Here is a 15,446-nt window from a genome sequence, read left to right on the forward strand (position 1 = left end):
TCGAACCTGAGTCTCCGGCGCTGCATTCGCTGTAAGGCAGCAACTCTACCGCTGCGCCACCGTGCCGCCCATGTTTGATCCCATGCCTCTACTGAATGGTCAGATTGCACAGGTTGATTGTATTTGGCCAGTTAGAGTCAGTCTCCAATTAGACCAGGAAAAATGCAAACATTGATGAAAAGAAACTTGACCAGTTGCCTTGTTTCCCATTGCCAACTTGGTTGTCAGCATTGGATGGGTGTGTATCTACATGTGGTCCCAGTAATATGTTGGTTTCATGTAGAAGTGACAAACTTGCATAAATACTAATCTGATCCAGATTTGCTGTCTGGATGCTGCTTTTTCCATGAGGTGAGCTTGCGTTCATAGCCACAGGGAATCACTCATTCAATGAACTTGAGCCATGGCTATGTTTGTCTGAATGAAATCTGTAGCACTATTGAAACATTTAATCTATTGGATTGCTGAATGCTTTTGGACCTCGTTTTAAAAAATTAGCCATGGAAATTTTTTTTTTTGTAGAAGTGCAACTTCATACTCTCAGAGCACTTCCAAATAGTTTAAGAGTAATCTCAATCTTTGCCCTCTGTATAATCATTGCGCGTCACATTTTATTTAGTTCAGAGACGCAGCGCGGAAACAGGTCCTTCAGCCCACCGAGTCCGCACCGACCAGCGATCCCCGCACATTAACACCACCCTACAATACAATATATCTTTATTGTCATTGTACAGGGGTACAACGAGATTGGGAATGCGCCTCCCATACGATGCAATAATTTAATTAGCTAGTCAGTATTAATTTAAACAACAACAACCCAACGAAACAAATTGTAACAGTTTTAAGACAGAATAAAGCGCAAGTAGATCTGTGCCGGTTCACTGTGCGATGTGACCATCCGGCTCAGCAGGACCGGTTCATAGCAGCTATGGCCCTGGGGATGAAGCTGTTCCTGAGTCTGGAGGTGCGGGCGTAGAAGGCCTTGTATCGTCTGCCCGATGGAAGGAGTTCGAACAGACGGTTGCAGGGGTGTGAAGAGTCTTTGTGGACACACACTTGGGACAATTTACATTTATACCAAGCCAATTAACCTACAAACCTGTGCGGCTGTGGAGTGTGGGAGGAAACCGCAGATCTCCACGCAGGTCACAGGGAGAACTTCCAAACTCCGTGCAGACAGCAGGATCGGTCAGGATGGAAGCCCGGTTGTTGACGTAAGGAAGTAACTCTACGCCTGCACCACCGTGCTGCCCTTTATTCCCTGCATGGCTCACTATGAAAGTTCATTCCTCTGAATTAATGTACAGCTTGCCCCTTTGAACACCATAGATTCCCTATGGATGGTCTAAAATCTAAATTGAAAAAGGATGGTCTAAAATCTTAAATTAAAAATGGTGTTAAAATACAATAAATCTATCTTCTAAACCTCTTGGTTCTTTTGGGTGATTAAGAAAAGCAGCCAGCACCATCCCAACTATAATATTACCCGGTATAAATTGACTTATCTGATCATCGGTATTTTATCTCGCATCCTGAGAACAGTAAGTGAATGTACTTTGATTTTGCATTTCAGCTGACTTTGGTGTGGCGGCAAAAATAACGGCAACCATTGCCAAGAGGAAGTCCTTCATTGGAACCCCTTATTGGTAAGATTCGCTTGTGCCTCCTGGTGTATGTACCTCAAAGCCAATGATGGCAGCTGCCAGGCGTCCTCTGATGCTTGCGGTAGGACAAACATCTCAAGCACTGGCCATACATTCAGACCAAGCGCAGGCTCACCGATCATTTCACTGACCACCTCCGCTCAGTCCGCCGAGACCTACATGATCTCCCAGTTGCCAAACACTAACTCCCCTTCCCATTCCCACACGGACCTTTCTGTCCTGGGCCTCCTCCACTGTCAGAGTGAGGCCCAACGCAAATTGGAGGAACAGCACCTCATATTTCACTTGGGCAGTTTACACTCCAGCAGTATGAATATTGACCTCTACCTTTGTAACCCTTCCTTTCCGTCTCTCTCTATCCCTGTATAATCATTGCATGCCACATTTTTTTTAGTTTAGGGAAATAGCACGGAAACAGGCCCTTCAGCCCACTGAGTTCTCTGACCAGTTTGACTGTCCACCTGATTAAATTTTATCTTTGTATGCTTCGTTGTCACCTTCCCCAAGCTAACAATGATCTATTCTACATTTTCCTTTGATCTATTGTTTTCATGCCTTACCCTTCCACATCTCTGCATCTCCCTCTCCTCCAACTTATTCTGAAGAAGGGTCTCCACCCAAAACGTTACCCATTCCTTCTATCCAGAGATGCTGCCTGTCCCGTTGAGTTACTCCAGCATTTTGTGTCTGTCTTTGGTGTAAACCAACACCTGCAGTTCCTTCCTACATCATATATAAAGTTCCACTCTGAGGATCAATAAATCAATGAGTTAGACAATAGACAATAGGTGCAGGAGGAGGCCATTTGGCCCTTCGAGCCAGCACCGCCATTCAATATGATCATGGCTGATCATTCTCAATCAGTACCCCGTTCCTGTCTTCTCCCCATACCCCCTGACTCCGCTATCCTTAAGAGCTCTATCTAGCTCTCTCTTGAATGCATTCAGAGAATTGGCCTCCACTGCCTTCTGAGGCAGAGAATTCCACAGATTCACAACTCTCTGACTGGAAATGTTTTTCCTCATCTCCGTTCTAAATGGCCTATCCCTTATTCTTAAGCTGTGTCCCCTGGTTCTGGACTCCCCCAACATTGGGAACATGTTTCCTGCCTCTAACGTGTCCAACGCCTTAATAATTCCAGGAGTTGATTAAAGACACCACAATGTTGTAGGTCTGGAATTTACACATGTGGTTTTTTGAACGTTCCATGCCTGATGGACTAATGCAGTGTTAAATGTTAATTATATGTTTACCACTTCATGACATTTTGTGTTGTATTTTTTGAGTTCTTGTGCAATGGACTTTATAAACTCCAATTTATAATAGCTCTGTTTCTGCTGGCACATGTATCTTTCTTTTGAACTCGCAGTCATTTAACATTCAGCCGCAAGTTATTTCTGGTCTTTGGTCCGTTTTGTTGAGTCTGAGGCGCTGCCTGTTTTTCCAGGATGGCTCCGGAGGTTGCTGCGGTCGAGAAGAACGGTGGATACAACCAGCTGTGTGACATCTGGGCGGTCGGCATCACAGCCATCGAGCTGGCGGAGTTGCAGCCTCCAATGTTTGATCTGCACCCGATGAGGTATTCCAGTTTGGAGAGTGCTGCGAACTCTGTAAATGACAAGCCAGATCTGAGACCATACAACGACCAGCACATTCCTTATCTCCACACAACATCTCCTAGGCTTGTATTCACTGGAGTTTAGAAGGATGAGAGGGAATCTTATAGAAACATATAAAATTATAAAAGGACTGGACAAGCTAGATGCAGGAAAGATGTTCCCAATGTTGGGGGAGTCCAGAACCAGGGGCCACAGTCTTAGAATAAAGGGGAGACCATTTAAAACTGAGGTGAGAAGAAACCTTTTCACCCAGAGAGTTGGGGAAATTTGTGGAATTCTCTGCCACAGAGGGCAGTGGAAGCCAAATCACTGGATGGATTTAAGAGAGAGTTAGATAGAGCTCTAGGGGCTAGCGGAATCAAGGGATATGGGGAGAAGGCTGGCACGGGTTATTGATTGATCTCCTCCAACTCAGCCTGAAGAAGGGTCTCCACCCAAAACGCCATCCGTTCCTTCTGTCGAGAGATGCTGCCTGTCCCGCTGAGTTACTCCAGCATTTTGTGTCTGTCTCTGAATTGAGAGTCATTTTTCAGATTGGAAGAGTGTAGTTCCTTCATCCAAGTCATTAGTACATTGTGAATACCTAGAAACAAGCACTCGTCCTAGGGCAGGCCACAAGTTGGTGCCGGCCAACTGGGAAAACGCCTATTATTCCTGCTCTGTTTCCTGTTGTCAACCAAGTCTCAATTCCAGGCACTGTAGATTTCCACACCAGCCTCTCGTTCAATCTTATTTGAAGTCTTCAGAAAGTGTAAATACCCTATCCATGTTGTATCTCCCTTATCAATTCCACCAATTGTGTCCCATTCCACTCCAGCAAAAGAGTAAAACAAAGTCACCAACAGATATCTTTGTACACTCTGGAATAAATATTCTTGCCACCTGTGGGGAGTCTGTGGTGGGGACGTGGGGTTAGGGCAGGGAATGTGCTGAATGGATTATGGGAGGAGATTTATATCTTGACGTTTGGTTTGTTAAATGTGTTGGTTTGACCTCTTCCTGCATTTTGTGCATTGCAATCCACTGTCTTTATAAATGATGGCGTTATTCCGTGTAATATCTGTCTGATTTGTGTTGTGTGCTGCCTGAGTCGATGTGCCTGTGATGCTGCTTCAAGTGTGTTTTTCACTGTTCCTGTACCTCGCTGTACTCGTGCATGCGACAATAAATTGGCAGTTGAACGTTGCTCTGATTATGCTTCCTCCCACAGAGCACTGTTCTTGATGAGCAAAAGTGGATTTCAACCACCCAAGCTGAAAGATAAAATGAAGTGGTGAGTCAGATTTTTTTTTTGGATTTAGAGATACAGCGTAGAAACAGGCCCTTCGGCCCACCGGGTCCGTGCCGCCCAGCCATCCCCGCACATTCACACTATCCTACACACACTAGGGACAATTTTTTACATTTGACCAGCCAATTAACCTACATACCTGCACGTCTTTGGAGTGTGGGAGGAAACCGAAGATCTCGGAGAAAACCCACGCAGGTCACGGGGAGAACGTACAAACTCCGCACGGCGCCCGTAGTCAGGATGGAACCTGAGTCTCCGGCGCTGCATTCGCTGTAAGGCAGCAACTCTACCGCTGCGCCACCGTGCCGCCCCTGTTTATCCTTTAATTGTTCAATCGTGGTATGGTGAAGCCACAGCGGGAACACGGGGTATGGTCTAGATCTCCCTGTTCACCCATGATCACATTGAATGGCGGTGCTGGCTCGACGGGCCGAATGGTCTACTCCTGCACCTATTATCTATTGTCTATTTATGGAAGGATGTTCTTATCTTGGATGGGGACTGTGCAAATAGGTTTAATAGATTAATTCATGGTGTTGATTGAAGTTTAATAGATGGATTCTTGGAACGAGGACTGGCTTTGTAGGAGGTGTTGCCTTTATGAATGGAGGCGTGTGACCGGCGATCAGTGCTGGGACTCTTGCTGTTTGTGTTGTTCATTAACAATGTAACTATGAACATAGTTGCTTGGGAAGTAGTGTGTGGGGATTGTGTGGAGATAGTAAGGAGTAAGACCTGTGTGATCTCCCGGACTAGTTTCAATCGCCTAGCTTTGGGTCGGAGAGGAATTTCCCGGATTTTTTCCCAAATTGGCCTGGGTTTTTTATCCGGTTTTTCGCCTCTCCCAGGAGATCACTCAGTTCTTTTGGGTGGGCGGTTGGAGCGGTTGGAGTAGCGGCCGGGCGGTAGGTTTAGTAACCGAGCGCGGGGCTTTGTTTGGAGAGTATGACTGCCAGGGCAGTTTTTTGTTCTGGGTGTCGGATGTGGGGAATCTGGGAGTCTGATAGTCTTCCAGACATCCACATCTGCGCCAGGTGTGACGAGATGGGGCTCCTAAGGGACCGTATTAGGAACCTGGAGCGGCAGATTGATGACCTCCGTCTGATCAGGGAGAGTGAGGAGGTTATAGATAGGAGTTACAGGGAGGTGGTCACTCCTAGACCACGGGAGGTAGACAAGTGGGTCACTGTTAGGGGGGGCAAGGAACAGAGGCAGGGACTAGGGAGTACCCCGGTGGCTGTACCCCTTGGAAATAAGTACTCCTGTTTAAGTACTGTTGGGGGGGACAGCCTACCTGGGGGCAACGACGGTGCCCGGGCCTCTGGCAAGGAGTCCGGCCCTGTTGCTCAGAAGGGTAGGGAAAGGAAGAGGAGAGCAGTAGTAATAGGGGACTCTATAGTGAGGGGGTCAGATAGGCGTTTCTGTGGACGCAGTCGGGAGACCCGGATGGTGGTTTGCCTCCCTGGTGCCGGTGTCCGGGATGTGTCTGAGCGTGTCCAGGATATCCTGAAAGGGGAGGGAGAGGAGCCAGAGGTCGTGGTACATATAGGTACCAACAATATAGGTAGGATAAGGGAAGAGGTCCTGAAAGGAGAATTCAGGGGGCTAGGAAGAGAGTTAAAAAAAAGGACTTCCAAAGTAATAATCTCAGGCTTACTGCCTGTGCCACGCGATAGTGAGAATAGGAATGGAGTGAGGTGGAGGATAAATACGTGGCTGAGGAACTGGTGCAGGGAGCAGGGTTTCAAGTTTCTGGATCATTGGGACCTCTTCTGGGGGAAGTATGACCTGTTCAAAAAGGACGGGTTGCATCTGAACCCGAGGGGAACCAATATCCTGGCGGGGACATTTGCTAAAATAACTGCGGAGACTTTAAACTAGTACGGTTGGGGGGAGGGACTCAAACACAGATAGCTAATAGGCAGTGTGTGAGGCAGGAGGCAGAAAAGGGAAACACTCAGACCCAATATGTAGGAGAGAAAGAAGGGAAAAGAAATAAACTGAGAATAAGAAATGATGGGTCCCTTAAATGTGTATATTTTAATGCTAGGAGCATTGTAAGAAAGGTGGATGAGCTTAGAGCCTGGATTGACATCTGGAAGTATGATGTTGTGGCGATCAGTGAAACATGGTTGCAGGAGGGTTGCGATTGGCAATTAAATATTCCAGGATTTCATTGTTTCAGATGTGATAGAATCGGAGGGGCAAGAGGTGGGGGTGTTGCATTGCTTGTCAGGGAGGATATCACAGCAGTGCTTTGGCAGGACAGACTAGAAGGCTCGATTAAGGAGGCTGTTTGGGTGGAACTCAGAAATGAGAAAGGTTTAGCAACACTTATAGGGGTGTATTATAGACCGCCAAATAGGGAATGAGAATTGGAAGAGCAAATATGTAAGGAGATAGCAGATATTAGTAGTAAGCACAGAGTGGTGATTGTGGGTGATTTCAATTTTCCGTATATAGACTGGGAATCACATTCTGTTAAAGGGCTGGATGGTTTGGAGTTTGTAAAATGTGTGCAGGATAGTTTTTTGCAGCAATACGTAGAGGTGCCTACCAGAGAAGGGGCAGTGTTGGACCTCCTGTTAGGAAATGAGATGGGTCAGGTGACGGAGGTATGTGTTGAGGAGCACTTTGGGTCTAGTGATCATAATGCCATTAGTTTCAATATCATTATGGAGAAGGTCAAATCTGGACCAAGGGTTGAGATTTTGGATTGGAGAAAGGCTAATTTTGAGGAGATGAGAAAGGATTTAAAAGGAGTGAAATGGAAATTGTTGTTTTATGAAAAGGATATAATAGAGAAATGGAGGATATTTAAAGGTGAAATTTTGAGAGTACAGAGTCTTTATGTCCCTGTTCGGTGGAAAGGAAAGAATAATAATTTGAAAGAGCCGTGGTTTTCCAGGGAAATTGGACACTTGGTTCGGAAAAAGAGGGAGATATACAATAAATATAAGCGGCAGGGAGTAAATGAGGTTCTTGAGGAATATAAAGAATGTAAAAGGAATCTTAAAAAGGAAATTAGAAAAGCGAAAAAAAGATATGAGGCTGCTTTGGCAAGTAATGTAAAAGTAAACCCCAAGGGGTTCTACAGATATGTCAATAGCAAAAGGATAGTGAGGGATAAAATTGGTCCATTAGAGAGTCAGAGTGGACAGCTATGTGCTGAGCCGGAAGAAATGGGGGAGATATTAAACAATTTCTTTTCTTCGGTATTTACCGAAGAGAAGGATATTGAATTATGTGAGGTAAGCGAAACAAGTAGAGTAGTGATGGAAATTAGGAGGATTAAAGAAGAGGAGGTACGGACACTTTTGAAGAATATAAAAGTGGATAAGTCTCCAGGTCCTGATAGGATATTCCCTAGGACATTGAGGGAAGTTAGTGCAGAAATAGCAGGGGCTATGACGGAAATATTTCAAACGTCATTAGAAACAGGGATGGTGCCGGAAGATTGGCGCATTGCGCATGTTGTGCCTTTGTTTAAAAAAGATTCTAAAAGTAAACCTAGCAATTATAGACCTATTAGTTTGACGTCTGTGGTGGGAAAATTAATGGAAAAGATACTTAGGGACAATATATATAATTATTTGGATAATCAAGGCCTGATTAGAAACAGTCAACATGGATTTGTGCCTGGAAGGTCATGTTTGACTAATCTTCTTGAATTTTTTGAAGAGGTTACCAGGGAAATTGATAAGGGCAAGGCTGTGGATGTTGTCTATATGGACTTCAGAAAGGCATTTGACAAGGTTCCACATGGAAGGTTGATTAAGAAGGTTAAATCGTTGGGTATTAATAGTGAGGTTGCAAGATGGATTCAACAATGGCTGAATGGGAGATACCAGAGGGTAACGGTTGACAATTGTATGTCAGGTTGGAGGCCAGTGTCTAGTGGAGTGCCCCAAGGATCTGTGTTGGGTCCACTGTTGTTTGTCATTTACATTAATGATCTGGATGATGGTGTGGCAAATTGGATTAGTAAATATGCAGATGATACTAAGATAGGTGGAGTAGTTGATAGTGAGGTAGATTTTCAAAGTCTACAGAGAGACTTGGGCCTTTTGGAAGGGTGGGCTGAAAGATGGCAGATGGAGTTTAATGCTGATAAGTGTGAGGTGCTGCATTTTGGTAGGACAAATCAAAATAGGACGTACAGGGTAAATGGTAGGGAATTGAGGAATGCAGTGAAACAGGGATCTGGGAATAACTGTGCATTGTTCCCTGAAGGTGGAATCTCATGTGGATAGGGTGGTGAAGAAGGCGTTTGGTATGCTTGCCTTTATAAATCAGAGCATCGAGTATAGAAGTTGGGATGTAATGTTGAAATTGTACAGGGCATTGGTGAGGCCGAATCTGGAGTTTGGTGTGCAGTTCTGGTCGCCAAATTATAGGAAGGATGTCGACAAAATGGAGAGGGTACAGAGGAGATTTACTAGAATGTTGCCTGGGTTTCAGCACTTAGGCTACAGAGAGAGGTTGAACAGGTTGGGTCTTTATTCTTTGGAGCGTAGAAGGTTGAGGGGGGACTTGATAGAGGTTTTTAAAATTTTGAGAGGGACGGACAGAGTTGACGTGGGTAGGCTTTTCCCTTTGAGAGTGGGGAAGATTCCAACAAGGGGACATAGCTTCAGAATTGAGGGACAAAGGTTTAGGGGTAACATGAGGGGGAACTTCTTTACTCAGAGGGTTGTGGCTGTATGGAATGGGCTTCCGGTGGAAGTGGTGGAGGCTGTTATGTTATAGGAGATATGATGAATAAGTTTGCAGATGATATGGTTATATGGTTATATGATATGAAATTGGTGTGTGGTAGTGAGGAGGTTAGTTGTAGGATACAGAGTGATGTCAGTTTAGTTTATGGTGCCTAACCCAGGCGACGATTTGTGTGCTGGCCACAGAAGCAGACCTACAATCACCTATTACAATTGCTCCACACTCTTAAATCTCCACTCCTACAGACCCCTTGGATTATCCTTGATCGGACTTTGCTGGCTTCACCTTGCATTATTCCCTTATCGTGTATCTGTACACTGTGAATGGCTCGATTGAAACCATGTATTGTCCTTCTGCTGACTGGGTAGTTTAGTTTAGAGATACAGCGCGGAAACAGGCCCTTTCGGCCCACCGGGTCCGCGCCGACCAGCGATCCCCGCACATTAACACTATCCTACACCCACTCGGGACAATTTTTACATTTACCAAGCCAATTAACCTACAAACCTGCACGTCTTTGGAGTGTGGGAGGAAACCGAAGATCTCGGAGAAAACCCACGCGGGTCACGGGGAGAACGTACAAACTCCGTACAGACGGCACCCGTAGTCGGGATGGAACCCGGGTCTCCGGCGCTGCATTCGCTGTAAGGCAGCAACTCTACCGCTGCGCCACCGTGCTGACAAAAGCACGCAACAAAAACGTTTCACTTTTCACTGTACACATGACAATAAATGGAACTAAGAGTTCACGCTGTTTATTGTCATGCCTATTGATAAGCTTGTGAGTTTCGGAGGGCAATGTCAGGTGAACTTTAATTCTGATAAGTGGGAGATGATGTATCTGTGGTATGGTGCATCAATTAAGGGCAGGCCATTGGTCAGCCATGGGGAGTATTGAGGACTAAAGGAAGCTTGGTGTACACGTTCATCTACCCCTGAAGGTGGCAGTACAGGCAGGTGCAATGGTGGTGTATGCGTTGATTGTCTCCATCTATGGGAATGGAGGAACAAGTCTGGAGAAGGGCCCGACCCAAAACGTCACCTATCAATGTTCTCTAGACATGCTGCCTGGCCCGCTGAGTTACTCCAGCATTTTGTCTTTCAATGTAAGAGCAGGTTTAGGTTTATCACAGTTACATGAACCAAGGCACAGTGAAAAGCTTTGTCTTGCATCTGGGCCCATCGGATCAGATAATGCTAAACATCGATACAATCAAGTCAAACTCAAGCTGACTGGATAGCGCGCAACAAAAAAGCTTTTCATGTTCCTCCGTACAGGTGAAAATAAACTAAACTAATGCATAGTAGTTAGAGCAAAGGGAAAGATACAGAGTGCAGAATGTTGTACTCAGCATTGTAGCGCATCAGTTCCACAGATAATGTCCACAATGGGGTAGAGGTGAATCAGATGATACCCTAACTAATGGAAGGATCTCATAAGCCTGATAACAGAGGGGAAGAAGCTGTCCTGTTAACACAGGGGAATGAGCAGTCCTGATAACAGAGGGGAAGAAGCTGTCCTGTTAACACAGGGGAATGAGCAGTCCTGATAACACAGGGGAATGAGCAGTCCTGTTAACACAGGGGAAGGAGCAGTCCTGATAACACAGGGGAAGGAGCAGTCCTGATAACACAGGGGAATGAGCAGTCCTGATAACACAGGGGAAGGAGCAGTCCTGATAACACAGGGGAATGAGCAGTCCTGATAACACAGGGGAAGAAGCTGTCCTGTTAACACAGGGGAATGAGCAGTCCTGATAACACAGGGGAATGAGCAGTCCTGTTAACACAGGGGAATGAGCAGTCCTGATAACACAGGGGAAGAAGCTGTCCTGTTAACACAGGGGAATGAGCAGTCCTGATAACAGAGGGGAAGGAGCAGTCCTGATAACAGAGTGGAAGAAGCTGTCCTGATAACACAGGGGAAGGAGCTGTCCTGTTAACACAGGGGAATGAGCAGTCCTGATAACACAGGGGAAGGAGCAGTCCTGATAACAGAGGCGAAGAAGCTGTCCTGATAACACAGGGGAAGGAGCTGTCCTGATAACACAGGGGAAGGAGCTGTCCTGATAACACAGGGGAATGAGCAGTCCTGATAACACAGGGGAAGGAGCTGTCCTGATAACACAGGGGAATGAGCAGTCCTGATAACACAGGGGAAGGAGCTGTCCTGATAACACAGGGGAAGGAGCTGTCCTGTTAACACAGGGGAATGAGCAGTCCTGATAACACAGGGGAAGGAGCAGTCCTGATAACAGAGGCGAAGAAGCTGTCCTGATAACACAGGGGAAGGAGCTGTCCTGATAACACAGGGGAATGAGCAGTCCTGATAACACAGGGGAAGGAGCTGTCCTGATAACACAGGGGAAGGAGCTGTCCTGATAACACAGGGGAATGAGCAGTCCTGATAACACAGGGGAAGGAGCTGTCCTGATAACACAGGGGAAGGAGCTGTCCTGATAACACAGGGGAATGAGCAGTCCTGTTAACACAGGGGAATGAGCAGTCCTGTTAACACAGGGGAAGGAGCAGTCCTGATAACAGTGGCGAAGAAGCTGTCCTGATAACAGAGTGGAAGAAGCTGTTCCTGTGTTTGGTGGCACATGCTTTCATTCTTCAATACCTTCTGCACAATGTGGGTGGGAGAAGGAGGAATGAGATGAAGGGAGGTCTCAGCATAACTATTATAGAATATGAGTTAGACCAGGTAAAGGATTGTGTGCAGTTGTGCACTGCACTGTCAGAAGGGCATGAGTGCACTGGGCCTGTGAACAAAGTACCATTGAACCATTGAGAGACTGCAGGGCCACCAGGGTGCTTCAGGTGTGAGGGGAGACTGGGTAAACCGGGCTTGTTTTCCTTGGAGCGGAGGAGGCTGAAGGGAGACAATAGGTGCAGGAGGAGGCCATTCGGCCCTTTGAGCCAGCACCGCCATTCAATGTGATCATGGCTGATCATCTACAATCAGTACCCCGTTCCTTCCTTCTCCCCATATCCCTGACTCCGCTATCTTTAAAAGCTCTATCTAACTCTATCTTGAAACCATCCAGAGAATTGGCCTCCACTGCCTTCTGAGGCAGAGAATTCCACAGATTCACAACTCTCTGGGTGAAAAGGTTTTTCCTCATCTCAGTTCTAAATGGCCTATCCCTTATTCTTAAACTGTGGCCCCTGGTTCTGGACTCCCCCAACATCGGGAACATGTTTCCTGCCTCTAGCTTGTCAATAGACAATAGGTGCAGGAGGAGGCCATTTGGCCCGTCGAGCCAGCACCACCATTCAATGTGATCATGGCTGATCATTCTCAATCAGTACCCCTTTCCTGCCTTCTCCCCGTACCCCCTGACCCCGCTATCCTTAAGAGCTCTATCTAGCTCTCTCTTGAATGCATTCAGAGAATTGGCCTCCACTGCCTTCTGAGGCAGAGAATTCCACAGATTTACAACACTCTGACTGAAAAGGTTTTTCCTCATCTCCGTTCTAAATGGCCTATCCCTTATTCTTAAACTGTGACCCCTGGTTCTGGACTCCCCCAAAATTGGGAACATGTTTCCTGCCTCTAACGTGTCCAACCCCTTAATAATCTTACATGTTTCAATAAGATCCCCTCTCGTCCTTCAAAATTCCAGTGTATTCAAGCCTAGTCGCTCCAGTCTTTCAACATATGACAGTCCCGCCATCCCGGGAATTAACCTCGTGAACCTACGCTGCACGCCCTCAATAGCAAGAATATCCTTCCTCAAATTTGGAGACCAAAACTGCACACAATACCTGATAAGGTATACAAGATTATAATGGGCATAGGAAGGGGGGACAGTATGAACCTTTCCCCATGGTCGAGGTGTCCAAGAGTGACGGCGTAGGTTTAAGGTGAGGAGTAAGAGATTGAAGGGGTGAGAGGAAGAATTTTCTTTCACTGAGTGTGGTTACGATCTGGAATGGACCATTGCTGTGCACATTAAGCATTGGTGCTGCCCACTGTTTAACTGTGAGAGCAACGATTGTGGAGTCAGGCCGCAAATAGAACACCCAGGATGCCAGAATTTATTTCAAGTCGCCATCATTTTGATATTCAATCGTTATAATAAACAAATGTTGTTCTTTTCAGGTCTGCGACGTTCCATGCTTTTCTCAAAATAGCACTGACAAAAAATCCAAAGAGAAGACCGACGGCTGAGAAGCTGCTGACGGTGAGTGCCTTGCAGTTGATAATGGAAACCAGGGGTAGGGACACGATGCTGGAGTAACTCAGCGGCTCAGGCAGCATCTCGGGAGAGAAGCAGTGGGCGAGAGAGACCCTTCTCCAGTCTCGATGAAGCCCATGTGGTCAGGGAGAGAATGTGGAAACTCCACACAGATGGCAGCGCAGTTACGTCAAGCTTGCCAGGGTCGTGGGGCAGCTGTGCCACCGCACTGCCCACATGCCCGGGCGGCACGGTGGCGCAGCGGTAGAGTTGCTGCCTTACAGCAAATGCAGCGCCGGAGACTCGGGTTCCATCCCGACTACAGGCGCCGTCTGTACGGAGTTTGTACGTTCTCCCCGTGACCTGCGCGGGTTTTCTCCGAGATCGTCGGTTTCCTCCCACACTCCAAAGACGTGCAGGTTTGTAGGTTAATTGACTGGGTAAATGTAAAAAAATTGTCCCTAGTGTGTGTAGGATAGTGTTAATGTGCGGGGATCGCTGGTCGGCGCGGACTCGGTGGGCCGAAGGGCCTGTTTCCGCGCTGTATCTCTAAATCTAAAATCTAAATCTAAATCAGCCACACAAAACTGTGTGGCTACAGTGGGAACACAGAAAACACAAATCCCCTGCTTCTCTTCCCATCCCCTCTGCCACTTGACGTTATCGATCAGTGGGGGTCATTCAGCATGGCAACAGGCCCTTCTGCCCACCACATCCATGCTGACCATTGTACTTATGTATTCTAACATGACAGAAGGAACTGCAGATGCTGGTTTACACTCTAGATAGACACAAAATGCTGAAGTAACTCAACGGGACAGGCAGCATCTCGGGATAGAAAGAATTAGTGATGTTTCGGGTCGAGACACTTTTGTAGTTTAGTTTAGAGATACAGTGCGGAAACAGGCCCTTTTGGCCCACCTATTGACCGGGTCAATAGACAATAGGAGGCCATTCGGCCCTTCGAGACAGCACCGCCATTCAATGTGATCATGGCTGATTATTCTCAATCAGTACCCCGTTCCTGCCTTCTCCCCATACCCCCTGACTCCGCTATCCTTAAGAGCTCTATCCAGCTCTCTCTTGAATGCATTCAGAGAATTGGCCTCCACTGCCTTCTGAGGCAGAGAATTCCACAGATTCACAACTCTCTGACTGAAAAAGTTTTTCCTCGTCTCAGTTCTAAATGGCCTACCCCTTATTCTTAAACTGTGGCCCCTTGTTCTGGACTCCCCCAACATTGGGAACATGTTTCCTGCCGACCAGCGATCCCCACACATTAACACTATCCTATACCCACTAGGGACAATTTTTCAATTTTCCAAGCCAATTTACCTACATACTTGTACGTCTTTGGACCAAATGTGGGACTTCTAATCCCACATTTGGCCCATTGTCTTCAGTGCCTTGGCAATTCAAATGCTTATTTACATGCAGCACGTTCCAGACACCAACCACAATAAATATTCTTCCTCTCATCTGCTCCACTTCCTGAATCTTAACTTGCAACTTGATTAAAGGTTGGTAAAGATGGGGTGCTGGGATGTATAGGGGAAAAAAACTGCAGATGCTGGCTTTAATCGAAGGTGGACACAAAAAATGCTGGAGTAACTCAACGGGTCAGGCAGCATCTCGGGAGAGAAGGAAGGGGTGACGTTTCGGGTCCAGATTCCTCTTCAGCTAGAGACGAGAAACGTCACCCATTCCTTCTCTCCCGAGATGCTGCCTGACCCGCTGAGTTACTCCAGCATTTTGTGTGGCACTAGAGATGGGACAAAAGGGGTCACCGCGGTGGATGAGGCTGGGATGGCAGCGTTTCCGTTACAAGGAGAGGGTGACAAGAGGGGGAGGCTGGCTGGGGGCCTGGTGGTGGCGTGCAGAATTGTGAAGGGGATGGAACACTAATAAGAATCTTGTCCAAAACAGGAGGTCAAAACATGAGCCCTCATGCCCAGCATGCACCCATGCC

At 46.7% G+C, this 15,446-nt stretch overlaps 1 protein-coding gene across 1 annotated transcript in view; it reads left to right on the top strand.

The window, feature by feature from the left end:
- The window catches only part of map4k5 (mitogen-activated protein kinase kinase kinase kinase 5), a 126,584-nt gene that overhangs the window by 56,282 nt on the left and 54,856 nt on the right, over nt 1–15,446 (top strand). Inside the window, exons 8-11 of the mRNA XM_078406074.1 lie at nt 1,574–1,646; nt 3,112–3,243; nt 4,494–4,556; nt 13,402–13,483. Coding sequence (XP_078262200.1) covers nt 1,574–1,646; nt 3,112–3,243; nt 4,494–4,556; nt 13,402–13,483 — 350 coding nt within the window. The remainder of the gene's footprint in view (nt 1–1,573; nt 1,647–3,111; nt 3,244–4,493; nt 4,557–13,401; nt 13,484–15,446) is intronic.

The sequence above is a fragment of the Rhinoraja longicauda genome, chromosome 10, assembly GCF_053455715.1.
Source record: "Rhinoraja longicauda isolate Sanriku21f chromosome 10, sRhiLon1.1, whole genome shotgun sequence".
In the NCBI taxonomy this organism is placed as follows: domain Eukaryota; kingdom Metazoa; phylum Chordata; class Chondrichthyes; order Rajiformes; family Arhynchobatidae; genus Rhinoraja; species Rhinoraja longicauda.